Source organism: Semicossyphus pulcher, unplaced genomic scaffold (genome assembly GCF_022749685.1).
Source record: "Semicossyphus pulcher isolate SPU_LCO1_2020_fin unplaced genomic scaffold, fSemPul1.0.p SCAF_4, whole genome shotgun sequence".
Classification (NCBI taxonomy): Eukaryota; Metazoa; Chordata; class Actinopteri; order Labriformes; family Labridae; genus Semicossyphus; species Semicossyphus pulcher.
In genome coordinates this window covers 14,313,393-14,327,912 of record NW_027211715.1, presented here as the reverse complement: position 1 = coordinate 14,327,912, position 14,520 = coordinate 14,313,393, and the positions used below count along the sequence as shown (strand labels likewise).

General features: G+C 42.9%; 1 protein-coding gene across 7 annotated transcripts in view; it reads left to right on the top strand.

The window, feature by feature from the left end:
- Positions 1-14,520, top strand: part of celf5a (cugbp, Elav-like family member 5a) — a 194,735-nt gene that overhangs the window by 153,328 nt on the left and 26,887 nt on the right. For 5 of the 7 annotated variants that reach the window (XM_069679456.1, XM_069679455.1, XM_069679452.1 and 2 more), the window contains exons 4-6: positions 2,074-2,202; positions 6,148-6,227; positions 14,294-14,440. In XM_069679456.1, coding sequence (XP_069535557.1) covers positions 2,074-2,202; positions 6,148-6,227; positions 14,294-14,440 — 356 coding nt within the window. The remainder of the gene's footprint in view (positions 1-2,073; positions 2,203-6,147; positions 6,228-14,293; positions 14,441-14,520) is intronic. The other 2 variants (XM_069679457.1, XM_069679453.1) reach the window with 1 other exon arrangement.

The following is a 14,520-nucleotide window of genomic DNA, read 5'->3' as shown; positions in this document are numbered from 1 at the left end:
GGTAGCGTTTTAGTTCAGAGCAGCCACAGCAGAATCCTAGACGGTGGAACAGATCTCCTCGATGATCTGTTTTCATGCGTTGTTAGCTTGTTTTCAAAGCGCGCTCGCTGTGCAGAGCGTGCACTCCATCTTTTCTCTCAGCCACAGACGAGGAACTTCGACTAAATGCTGCTGCTGTTGTGAAAAGAATCATACAAGTCACATTTTTCTTACATTGTAGTCAACTTGTGCCGATTATTACATCTTACAGACAAAATGTTTGGAGTTTTATGTCTATTTAGCTGGAGGTGCAGGTGTGTCATGCTACATGTGAGCTGTTCTTAGCATGATGGTCAGAGTGCAGCTCATATGAAATTGATAAAGGTCATGCATTTATTCAGAACTTGTCAGATTCCCTTCATTTAGTTTATGTAGTTTATGAAGGGACTTACAGCCTAAGTGGGAGCAGGAGGAAAGTCGACTGTAGTTGCATGGGTGGTCGTGAGTGCTGCGTGTGGCTCTGCAGCTGTATACAGGAGCGTATATGAGATGTGGTCTGCCAGGCATTCAGGGAAATTTGTTCAGCCTGTCCCCTCCCCCCCCTCTCTCCTCTACTCATCTCCCGCATCCAACCTCAAAATTTATATTCTCCCTCCAGCAAAAGGAAGGACCATCTTGGCCTTTCATTTTCCAGTTCAGGGCTTTCCTTTTTTTGCAGATAAATGCTCTCCAATCCACCCTGACAGATGTCACATTGCATCACTTCCATTTTGATACATAGCCTCTGATCCTGCCACTTGCAATAAGGAGCCAGCACCAGGGACGCCCCTCCCTAGACAACGCTCTGACACGGGTGATTATTTTAAAGGTGCATCATTGGCGGTGCTGAGTGCTGAAACCCTAGCTGGGCGCCGTGTTCGCACACACTCCGCCGCCATGCCCGCTGCAGGAATGTGGGTATCGGCTTGTGTCTGGGTCAAGGAAACGACAACAACACGACACACTCGGTAGTCGTCACAGGTCACCCTGACACTGTGAAATACTTCTGGCAGCGATTTATGCTGCTCTGAACCTCCTCGCAGCATCCGCCGCTGGTCCTGTCTCTCACTCAGTCCCTCCGCTGTGACTTCCCGGGTCAGAGTTGGAGAAACAATCTGTATAAAGGGAAGGTTTTAGTGCTTGTGCTGCCCGCAGAGACACACCGCACTGTAGCATTAATCATACAAGGCCAGAGTACATCAGTAAACACAGTGTGTCAGGTCAAGGTAAAGATCAGATCCCACAGCATTTAACAGGACTCAATAGCATACAGGCTATCTATTGAAAAGTCAGCGTTATTCATGGCATGTCTCGCAGCGTCGGTTTGCTCGCAGGAGAGACACGCCATTGTTCACTGAAGAGCATACTGAAATATTTCTCTGGCTACACAAAAAAACACTGGATCAGCAGCAATTAGTAGAGTAAGAGAGAGATAAAGAGAGGACGGGAGCGAGGGAGGCAGTTGAAAAAGAACGAGGGGGGAAAAATGTAGCATCAGCGAGAGAAAAAGGAAAGCAGGAAAGAGAGAGAGCAGAGAGAGATGAATAGAAAGAGACCAGGGGAGAGAGAGAGAGAGGGAGTGTTTCCAGCCAGTACTGTGTGCTGTGTAGGAGGTTGTAGCTTCAAGCCCCTGGTGCTTTTAAAGGACCAAAGACTTGCTCATTGTCTTGGGTCTCCGTGCCTTTATGTGTGTGCCTGTGCGCGTGTGTGTGTATGAGAAAAACCTCTTCATTAGTCTTCCCATTGCTCTTCCCTGCAGCCCCTGACCACTCACTTACCCCCAGCAGCTATAGTGTGTGTCCCCATATGGGACTAAACCCACTTATACTAGAGATTAAAATGATCAGTCTTGGAAGAGGGATAACACAATGTGACTCAGGCCCAACCAGCGCTGAACAAACTAGACAGCTACTCCGCTGTGTCGAGGCTCTGTGTCTCTGTGTTCTGCGAAACAACTACGACAAAGATGAGGTTTCGCTTCTTTATGTTCACAAATAGTTTTCATAATTGAGGTCAAAGTTATAATTTAACCTTTCGTCTCGTTGTTTGTTCCAGAAGACAGGAAGTTGTTCGTCGGGATGCTGAACAAACAACAGACCGAGGAGGATGTTTACCGCCTCTTCGAACCCTACGGAGTCATCGAGGAGTGCACGGTCCTAAGAGGTCCTGACGGAAACAGCAAAGGTAGGAGCCGTGATACAGCTGTCAGCGTTATTTAGGTCACTGGCAGAGAAATGACAGTGTGTGTGAGGGTCTGCGTCAGCTGTGAAATATATGTGACGTATGCACCAGATATGGGTCAAATAGCCTTTTGCTATAATAACAAGCATTTTTACACTTTGTTTGATGAGACAGTCGGCTGCAGGCAGTGACAAACAGTTATACCAAATGTTTCTAATACTGTTTGATTTGAGTCTGGCCTTATAATTAAGAACTATGAGGGACATAAGTAGATCATTAGTTGGTTTAACTTTCTCCTTTTGTTCAGGTTGCAGCAACAAGGCTCTCTTAAATTGAATCTTTAAGAATCTTTAAAAACTAATGGATAGTTTTTTAGTCTAGGACAGGCAGGAAAGTTTTGGATAATTGGGAATAATCTTGGATCAATCCAAAGGCCGAATCCATAACCCGGGACTCTCTCCTTGAATAGTAACCAACAGCAAAACAACACCCCATGTTATCAAAAAGTAGTAATCCCATCAAACACAGCAAGGATTCATACAAATCTAGGATTTCAAAAAGCTGACCTCGCCACCCCAACCTCGATGTCGGCTTATATCTTGTTTTTAAAAAAGATCCTTCTTACTACAAAGCAGCGATTTCTATTCTGTCACTCAATAGCGTTTTTTCCATGTACTGCAGGCCCGTACTGTAACTTGGGTACTGTAGTGTTGATATCTTGCAGGCCTTTTCAGACAGCCAAAAAACTTTTGGAGACATCAATTCCCTCTGACATGCAGCAAAGAGCAAAGGGACTCGTGGGTTTTCATGTCTCTAAAGCCTATTCCCCAGCCAGCGCTTATGGAAATTGTTTTGGAATTATATCTAAGGGGGTTTGAAACCGGAGCGTTCTTCCTCTGCAGTGCTTTGGAGTAGGAGGAGGAGGACGAGGAGGAGGAGAGAATGACGGATGTCAGAATGATTTCAGGTGCCCTCACTGTGAGGAAGGGGCAGCCAGGGTTGAAAAGTACATTAACTCAAGCACCGTACTCAGTGTTGCCGTACTTCTACTTTAAGTAGTAGTGCAAGTATTTCTATTTTTTGCTGCTGAATGCTTCAACTCCACTACAGTTAAGTGGCAAATTATTGTACTTTGTGTTACATTTTTTGACGTTGCAGATTTATATTAAGACATGATCAACATATTCGTCATGACGTTTTATCATTGATTAAGTTACAGTAGCATAAAAAGTAGATAAAAAATAGTCCCACCATTACCAGCTGCAACATTAAAGAGATTCTTAAACATTAATGCATCAATGCTTTTAGTGCAATAAATTAGTATTCTTGAATGGAACATTCTGCTTTTATATTTTTGACATTGACGGCTATATTTGATTGAAATTTTATGCAGGACTTATTAATATTTCTACTATGTCATATTGCTACTTTTTTGTAAATTTAGTTCGGTTCACTTGTGTTCCTCTGTTTGGCTTCCAAATATTAAAAAGTCTACTATCATGTTTAAAACTGAAAACATTAGACTCCCAACGTTATTATGATATTCATCTTTGCCCTGTAATGGCCGTCCGTATTAGTTTGTGATGGTCTAAAAATAAATAAGTCTTCATACCTACCCCTTATAATTTTTGCATTTGGCCATCATTGCATGTAAACTCCCGCACACTGTCCAACTTGCAGAAAATATATTTAATTGCTTCATCAGGCAAAACGAGTCGAGTGCCGAAACGTTGCAAGCAAATAAATGTATTTAGTGCATGCTGGACAGTGTGCAAGAGTTTACTTGCCCTGTGAAACAGATGTGTGACGTTTTTTTCTGCATTTGGCCATCATAGCATTCTATTTATATAAAATTATGCACAACAATGTACTTATAATAAATACTTGACATTAAAAAATTTAGTTAAGAATACATAATGCTCCCTCGCTATCCCCAGCCACCGGGTACCGAACAAACACAAGGTAAACATTGTGAAATTCTTAAAGTTTGATGAGGTGAACACATATAGAGGTTAGGTTTAGTAAAATATCCTGGCTTGGGTAAAGTAAGGGCGTTAGTTACATAACTTAAGTAATGTAACTTGCGTACCATGTATAAATCTTTCAACATGGACCTTTGGTTTAGTTGCACACAGGACATGAATCCAGTCTCCAGTATAAATGTTCTTTGTGTGTTTGACCCATTTATCCATTCCAACCTCCTCCCTATGCAGACTGTAATGCTCTTTATACTTTGTCACCTGACATCCTCCTTTGCTCCCGTAATTACTACCATGGCCTCCAGAGGCTGCACCTACCATCCATGTAAAAAGCTGACTGCATTTTTGTTCCTTGCACAGTCTAAGGTACATATTAACAAGTGTGTGTTAAGGAGGAATAAATGCAGGCCTTGCAAAGTATATCAAGTGAAATACTTAATTAAAGTGGCAGATACTGTAGTTTGTACTACTGTAGCAAAGTCCTTGTACAGGTCATGCTGAGCTCGAGCTTCTTTCTATCCATATCTGAGTGGATAGCGGTTTGACAGCTGAATGGACATCTTGATTGGCTGGTGTCCACAGGGGTAAGCCCATTAAGAGGGGAAGAATGGCAGGGCTGCTGGGTCAAACAGGATAGATGATAAGAAGAATAAAGTATGAAAGATTAAATAAGAATAGAAAAGAAACTTAAATAAAATGAAATTAGGGGAAATAGGGTATAATTATGAGAGGCCTTGTTGGCTCTGTATTTAGTACCGCAGCCTCACTGCAACAGACCCAGGATCAGTCCTCATATGTTTCTGGGTTACCTTTATTTTTGCATGTTTAATTAGATATAGGGTCTCTATACTAGTCTTGATAAATGGATCACAATATGTTGATTAGAATGGTCTTTCTTACAGGCACAAAGTCTACAGCTTTAAATGAACTTGACTGGAATAACTGGAATATTTCTTCAGTTCTTCCAGTTATAAAAGTGTCCATATGCCAGTTTAGTCATTATATTAACACATTATTTTCACTTCATTTATTTCTCACAATGTTGTTTATTTATTTACATTTTATTCGATAGGAACAGATACAACATACATAGACAAACTGAGAACAGGCAGCCGAACCATAGGACAGATGTGAGCATGTCAGTGAATTTAGAAACAGCATGGCACAGTCTGATGTCAAGCAATTTCTTATTATCTTAAAACAGGTAAGGTTTTACAAATCTTTTTAGCATGACTTAAAATTTAACTGAGAATCTAAAATGATCCCTAAATACGTCATCTCTGGTACTTACAAGAGCTCACCTTTCATTTTAACATGAAAGATTGTGTTGCAGGCAGCTTTTTGATGCAAAACAGATTTTGTTTTCTTAGTGTTAAACAAGAGGCATCAGTTTTTAGTTAACTTATCTGCAACAGCATCACAGGTTTTGCCAAATGCATGGACGACTGTGTCGTCAGCATACATCTGGAGACCGACACCAGGGCAATGTTCCTCTAAGACATTCAAGAGTTCTGTGATTTCTGGTCTTTGGATCTCCAGATTCACATGTTCCGATCAGAACATCCTGTTGTCAGAACAAAAAAAACCCAACTGTTCTGAGGTCTCAAATGGAGTGGTTTTCTGTTTGAAAACATTATGAGTTTAGCAGTTTCACTCGTATTTAATATGCACAGACAGGCATGTGGTGCTAAATAGCATGCTTTTCTGCTTCATCAGTGCAATCCTTAGCCTGCAGCTTCTGCCTGCTTGTCTGCCTGCCTAATGCCCGGAGTGGGGCAGCCTGCTGTGCAATGAGAGCCTCTCACTGCACACTGTTTTCTGTGGTGTCAAATATAATTCTACATCCTTTATTAATATACCATAGGCTTTTAAACTCACTTGATTGATTACATTTACTGAGTATATACACTGTGTGTGCGTGTGTGTGTACTTGTGTGTGTGTGTGGTGTGCATCTGTTCTCTCTTCCAGGTTGCGCCTTTGTCAAGTTCTCCACACATACTGAGGCTCAGTCTGCAATCAGCGCCCTCCACGGCAGCCAGACCATGCCAGTGAGTACAGCTCTCTCCCTCATGTATATAAACAGAGAAACATGTCACGGCACCCATTGCATGCACAACACGTACACACAGACCAACAATCACAACGCTTATGTGCAGCCCTGACGGAGACCTGCAAACCCTCAATTCACCGCCAACTTTAAGGTTTTAATCAACTTACAGAAAGTACAACATCCTCATAAACATCCCCGCTTTAAAAGCAGATCCAGTCAGAAATAGCCTTCTGTCTCTTTAATTAACACGGTTCTTTAAAAAGAAAAAAAATCTAATTTCCAGATAAGACTGTTTAGGATGATAATTGAATTTTCGGTGAGTCATCAATCAGTAGTTCTGCTTGCATAATCAGTGAATATAACTCCAGTGTGAGATTACATTTGCTTGTTATGTAAGCACGCCGTGTCCTCTGAATCCTCTCTGTATTGGATTTACTATGAGCGCCGAAGCTGTACTGCTCATTTGTATGTGTCTCGGGTTTAGGCTTGGTCCCTGTATACCTGATGGTGTCAAAATGAAAGCCACTTACTCTGCACTCCAAACCTGAATGGAGTTATTCTCTGTGACATCCGGCGAGTGGACAGAGAGTCACGTCCCATATTATCCAGTGGCTTGATGTATACTCGGCTTTTATCCTCATTTTTGTTTTTGAAACCATCGCCTGAGAGAAGCAGGACCCTGAACTCTCTCCCAACCTATCTCACAGATGTTGTTTCACTGTATGATTGCATTATTAATGGTTGCCAATGTCCAGCTCAAGTGGGAAAAGCTATGAGAAGAACTAGAAGCCAGCTGTGCCATTTTGGCGCAACCTCTGAGTCAATCTAAGTGCAAATGACTGCAGGTCATGAGGAAAGACTCTGGATGTCCATTCTCTATAGATACCCTCCTTTTCTCTTGCTCCATCCCCCTATCTCTGCTAGCTCTCTGCCCTCACTCGTCTCTCTTTGGCAGCCTCTCGGGATATTAGGCAATAGACTTGTTTACTCCACCTTTCACCACATTGGCTGCTGAATTATTCATCTAACTATAAGCAGGGGGCAGAAAGGAGGGGAGGAAGAGCGGGAGAGAGAGTGAGAGAGAGAAGGAGGGGGGCAAAGGGAGAATGAGCGAATGGACAGGATTTATACCTCCTGCTCTGGTAAATTGATTATAGAAATCTGATCAGCATCTCATATCCTGTAGCCGCTGGAGGAGAGGGCACAGTGTGCCTGCCTCGCCGAGATTAGCGGACCACCGGTGGACCATTACGCCTCAGCAGGACGGTGCTATTCAGAGCCGAGTGTCTATCAATGTAGCAAAGATCCTGGAAACACCTTGGAGCGTACATCCTGTGTCTATTTAAATTCATGTTGATTGAAGTTGAGTCACAGCTGCAGAAAGAAGTCATGTACAAGAACATCGATGGAAGTGATGAATAAATAATATTTCATTTACAACACTTTGGGATGCCTTAAAAATGAAAAAAAAGAGTAAGAAAATCGAAGAAGAAAAATATACCAGACACAAAGTGAACTTGTAAAGGGCATCAATTGCCGACAACTGTTACAAGCTATTGCAATTATTCCTTCCTCTGCAGGGCTAATAGAAATGACTAATTGCTCTAATGAACTATACAAACTGAGCCGGAGTATGTATATGCGTGTGCATGCTTGCTGCCACACCAAGGAGAGATGACCATGAACAAAGCGCAGCCAATAGCATCGCCCGCTTAGGTGTTGAAGAGCACCGAATATAAACACTGCGACTAACTACAGCAGTTTGATAGATCTACTGCCAATCCCCCAAAGCACCAAGACCGGCTTCTTAGAGTTTATCAGTTTGCGCACACACGCACACATGAATGCATGTGTGTGCATACATAACCATCTACAAACAGAAGCACTTTGCAGCTAGCACATTTACATGAGCGCGCACACATACACACTTCCTATATTGCCTCCCTCTCTGTTTCACTGTCACATGCTCGTACAGCCACAGGCAAGGGTCAAAGGCTCTCTGACTGATCCTATTTTCCAGCTCGGAGGACTGGAGCTGAATACATTTGTGTTATTCATGTAGAGGGGGAGTGGGCATTTTGTATGTATTGTGTGTGCGTGTGTGAGTTGGGTAGGAAAGAGGAAATCTGCATGGAGTGTGTGCGTGTTTGTGGAGAGAGTGTATGAGGAATGACGGTCAGTGCGTGCAAGATTCTGCATTACGTATGCATAGGTTTAAGCATATATGCTTCGCAGTATTTCTATGTGTGTATTCGTAATAGACACCAAATGGAAAAAGCATATGCTAATAGCTAACTACAGCATAATATCACTGTATGAACAATGATTGCACAATATTGCAAGCATACACACCACCACCAGCAGCCCTCAGCCTCCTTCAGCTATCACACATTCACACACACACACTCTGCCACAGTTCAGGATATGAGTGGCTCAATTAAACATTTAAACGCTAGAGCTGTAGAGCAAATTGCTGGGATTCAGCAGGGCCGTGTAGGAAGTAAGTCCCGGGACAGACTTACACTGAGACAAGGGGGGTAGTGTGTGTGGGGGGGTGCGGGTCAGGTCCGTAGAGCCGTGCTGATTTGTTCACTCCGTATCGGCGTCAGCTCAGCCTGGGTTTGAGGCTGTTTCAGCTGACACAGGGACTGAGACAGAAACACTGCAAGCAAGATCATGGAGGGATAAGAGCGTAACAAAGGAAAGCAAATGAGGTAAAGTTACATAGCAGACAGAGCCGGATGATTGAGAGGGGAGGGAAGAGCAGAGTGGGTATAAAAAAAGGTGATTACCCAGCTGCTGGATGTTCTTTATTACTTCAGACAGAGAACACACATGAAGTGCCATGAGAGCCAGGATTTGATACTCAACAAGACACATGTTTTAATGTTCAGATAAATATGTCACTTCCTTAAATAGCCGTAGAATAAGAGGCAAAAAAGCAGCAAATACCGCAGTATGTAAATGCTGGTTTAACTCTGGGAACTTCAATGATCTCATTGTGTCTTCACAATGTGAGATGCTGAGTTCGAAGTAAATTATATCATAGTTTATTACACAGCTGTATAAAATACTTTATTCCGGTTGGTTAACCACGGCATTCCAAGGTCTGCTATTTGTTGATAACAGACTGTTGCTATGAAGAACAGACCGTTGCTAGGGATTCGGCTCTAATCAGGCAATCCGGATGACTAACTGTAATCATATTAATCCGCCGAAAGAAGTCCAGTAAAGTTAACGTCGTTCTGTTTACTGAAGGAAAAAAAAGAGACAAAACAGCAGAGAGAAAGCAATAAAAGTGAAACGATGCAAAAACTGAAGGCTGCGACAGAGAGATCTACAAAAGCGAAGACAGCACATGAAGTAAACATGACACAGAACACAGTGTGGAATATAGCAGTGAAAATGTCAACAGACTCTGACAGTGATGAGACAGAAAACCTCAATCAGGTGCTGCCTGATTCCTGCGGTCCCGTTCGACTTGTTTTACTTCACCATCAGAGGAAATGTTTCTATTTAATGTGACTAATAACAGCTAGCTTAGCTCATTTTAACAAGGCTACAGAGTTAACCGTTGCTATGGACGCAGCTGTAACTGCGAGTGTAGCAGACTATTTTAAAAGGGCAATATAAACATTTTTAAATTAATAAAATAATTTCCAAATTAATATTTTGTGTCAAATTATTGATTAGAAGCGAGATAATGTATGGTGAACAGGGTCAGCACAGTCCTGCTCACGATAACATTCTGCTCACTATATGTTATTCCTTACATCAGTGGTTCTCAAAGTGGGGTCCTCGGACCCCTGGGGGTCCGCAAACCTTAGCCTGGAGGTCCGCAAAATAATTATAAAATTGTGCTGTATCATTAAAAACTGTGTCTACAGATGAGGACCATTTGCGCCAATGAAACAAGCATATTGTGTCCATTACTCCCAAACACGTTAGCTTTGGACCAATAGAAACAGATATGATTGTGACACATCACATCAATCTGTCATGAATCACTTAACTCACTCAGGTCGCAACAAACGGTTCCTGCGGCTGTCATGCTACTGTTAATTGAGTAGCAATGAGGGGGTCCTTGGAAAATCTTCTCCCCTGTAAGGGGTCCCTGGCCCCAAAAAGTTTGAGAACCCCTGCTTTACATCAGAGTATCATGCAAATTAAATAAAGTAAGGGCTGGATACCTTAGCATCTACTTACTGTATATCTAGCTACATATAAGACTAAGTGGGGCACAATAGATTGCTTGTAACTTTCGGCTCTCAATGTGGATGAGGTCACTTTGTTATATATTAATATGTCAAAATCACCATAGGCTCAAAACACATGCGATGGACTCATGTTCTTAAGGGGAAACCTGTATTATTAAGGCTTAACTTCATTAATGTACAATTGTTTTAATCCATTGTGAGCACTGTGGGTGGAATATGAGGCCTTGTGTTGTAAAAAACAGGCCGCCAATAGTCTAATAAAAGACAAAATCTGATGTATTTCTCAATTTTCAAAGAAATTCAGATTTTCTTTTTTGTCCTAGAAATGAAACAGACTGAATCTGAGTAAGACCAACCCACGCAGACTTGGACATCATAAAACACTTGAAATGTGACTCTTGAAACCAATTCAGCCGTATATCAATACTCTTACTCAGACTTCCTGCTAGCTTCACTGTGCACTAATGCCAGCCTGCATAAGTCTAAAGTTAAAGAAGTGTGGAATGTATAGCTCTGCGTGCAGCTTGGACAGACACCAACCCTCCTTGGCAAAGAGAAGAACTATAAAGAGGCAGACTTTCCTTTTGGTCCTGAATCTCCGAGGTGCCTTTTTTTATCCCCCCTGTTTAACTCCCCTTCCTTCAGTGGCTCTCTAGGCAGCTGGGAGCCGCCTGGTGGGGGGATTCTGCCCACACTTGGCAGCTTAAAATTTAATGAGACTTTTACTTCACACTTCATCCTCCTCCCTTTATAGCAATGGAGATTCTGCTCGCTGATATCCTGACAGGCTTGACTGGGAAAACCTGGGAGATAAACAAATGTGGCAAGGGATGCTTAGCCAACAAGTTATACGATTCAGGTGTCCTAAGGAGAACCAGCAGGAGAGCAAAGTCAGAGTATAGCACAGGCAGGTCAAATAACAAAGTATGAGGCCGGCAAGGGCAAGCACTACCACGGCCCATTGGATCTTCAGAAACGGTTGCAACTTCACAAACAAAGCTGCAAGTCTGTAACAATGCAAGACCGGAAACACCACAAACCTAGGAAACAAATGCAATAACATAATAATAGGCCTCTAGGTGGGGCAGTAAGTTAAACAGCTGGATTATCAGAACATGTATGAGGGTGAGAATTGAGCTCAGTTAGCCCTGCAGCTAGGGGTACTATTAGCTGACTCTCCCCAGAGGTGGAGCTCTTTGCATCGGTGGTGTGTTGGGGTTTTAACAGCCAACTAGCACGGGAGCTTTGGATAGCTGGGAAGTCGAGGTTATCTGGCCCGGGGCAGAAGGGACTCAGAGGATAATTCTCGAGGGGTTTGACGACAGGGAGTTGTGTTGTTACCCAGGAGATTTACAGCATCTCTTACCCGAAACTCTGATTCTGGGGATGACGAAGACACCACAGGGACAGGATAGGAGGGAAAGGAAGGTGGGAGTAAGTCTGCGACCACCTCTTGAGGCTTGAAGCGTGAGCAGGGTGTTCAGCGGTTCACCATCATGGTGCCAGGAGCGATATCCGGCAAGAAAACCGCCTCGCTGTGGCTTATTTTTCGAGCTGTGTAGGCAAATTTGCCTTTGTCAGGCACCATAAAATTGATTATGTTTCCATTATCAAGCTGGCATATCCAGTTAAGTTCTAGTTGGGAACTTACTACCCTCACATTATACAACTCAACCTTCCCTAAAATAAGAGAAGCAGAGCAAGAACACACAGTCCTCATTACCAAAGAGGACTTGCCTTTAATAGCTTTTTTTTAACCGTGAGAGGGAGTTAAAATATTCAATATGTACTGGCACGACTTGTCTGTGTTCAGGTCCTGCACTGCCCTGTCCTTCCAAAGTTAAACCTCATCATAAAGTTAATGACAGATAGTAAAAAGCTGGACAGACACAACAAACTCTAAACCTGCGACTGCGCCAAAGTTATCTAACTCAGCATACTCGTAATAAATGAAAAGGATTAAGAAATGAAGACTCTATTTCTCACTGTGAAAGTGTAGAATCATACACTCTTCTCAACCACCAGGAACAGCCGTGCTCACAAATGGCAGGACGGCACGTACAGTAACAAGTGAAACAATTAGTCACTCAGCTGACCGCAGTACAGTCGTCGGCCAGCTTGACAGTCTGACAATTAGTCTGTCAGCCAGTTAGCCAACCATCTAGCCAGCTAGTCTGCCAGTCGGTCAATCACTCAGCTAACTAGACGCTCGGCTATTTAGCAAGACGGCAAACCAACCGACTGACCGCTCACCTGCAATCCTTCAAACCTACGATTAAACCAGCGAGTAAGCCAGGAGGAGAGGGCTCGTGGGAGTATCGAGAAAAGGGGGGAGAAAGGGAAAGGGAGAGTATAAAATCTATAAGCTACAGTCGAAAGGTCCAGTAGCTGTCTTTGAACATCGCTTGCTGTCTGTGGATGTCTTTATTAACAGAACTCCTGAGGCTCGGTCTGGGAAAATGCAGACAAAGAAAGATTCTGATGAATTATGTAATAATAGAGCTAGCATTAGAGTAGCTTTGTCTGTCGTCCAAATATATAATCATTTTGTGGCTTGATGATTTGGCAAAATTGTTCCTCAAATGTTCACGCCAATAAATCCATTGAATTACATTAAATTGCTGCTTCCAGCTGCGAGTATAAAGATCAACACAACTCCTCCCAGGTGACGCCCCTTTAGCCCTATGAAAGCCCCGACCTCCCAACCTTCAATACAGGCATTTCACCATTCACCAATGTTATTGACAACCTTGCATCAATTTCCGGGGGTCTCTTATCATGACTGACACACAACCTTTCTACACTGTCAGATCAGAGTAATATTTCGGCCTTTTATGTGGATCGATTGGCCAGTTTGGGGGCGCAGAGGGGAGGAGAGGCGGAGCGCACAAAAGGTCAACTGTAGCGCTAAATCATTTGAAGATTCTTAATGAAGGGTGTGTGGCAGACACACCTGCTGTTTCATTATTGGGCTGCAGAAGGAGGTAATGGTGTTGATAAGGGGGTGGATGGCTGAGAGGGAGGCTGAAACAGAAGGACAAAATGAGAGAAATTGCCTTCAAAAAAGCAACATTTCCTTTGAAGAACACTTTCGCCAAGGTCAATAGGAAGCTCTGCCAATTGTAGCTCTTATTTCAAATCATTGCACATTGCAGATCTCTTAGCCTTAACTGTGGGAAGGAGCACCAAGGTTACATATATGTAGTATACCGCAGGGGAGAAGCTGGGGGAGAAGTATAAAATATTTATGTCATGCAAAGCGAGGCTGCTTTGCCCCAAGTGACTTTGTACATATGTTTAAAAGTGATTGAAGGAGCGGATGGTTTCTGTCTGCACATCTGCCTCCAGAGCTTTTCACTCAATAAGCAGATTATTTTTATTCTTCACATACGTCTCAGTTACATTCATGTTTATGTATGCCAGCCGCGCAACAAGGAGGCAGTATTCTCTGAGATAATACAAATGTGGATGGTGTTGCGTCTAAAAAAAAAAGCCCCAAAAAGCTCTGACATGCAATTAGAGGAGCTCGCTAGATATTGATGTTAGCAGCAGTTGTTGCTGCTAATGAACACAGAACACTAAGAAAGCAGAACTAATAACCAATAACATTCTTTAGGCTCTTGTATTGGACTATTTCAGCATTTTTTACAGACTGCCTCTAAGTATGTCGTAAATAATTACAGTCATGTAAGCAAATTATTCCTGAAGTTGCTCAAAGCCTTTGGGGATCAAAGACGTGATGTTGCTGTTGACTGACTGACTGAGTGTTGCTGTTAAAGGTGCCTGCAGTAAAGCAGGGTTAAATGTCCATGCTGATCTTCTCTTCTCTTCTCTCTTCCCCCCTCAGGGTGCTTCCTCCAGCTTGGTGGTCAAGTTTGCCGACACAGACAAGGAGCGCACCATCAGACGTATGCAGCAGATGGTCGGGCAGTTTGGCATCTTCAACCCAGCCATCGCCCTTCCCTTCAGCACCTACAGCTCTTACGCACATGCGGTGAGTTGGAAAAGAAGCATGTAGCACACAAAGAACAACAACAAAAAACAATTCTTCTAAGCACATACTGGTTGGTTATA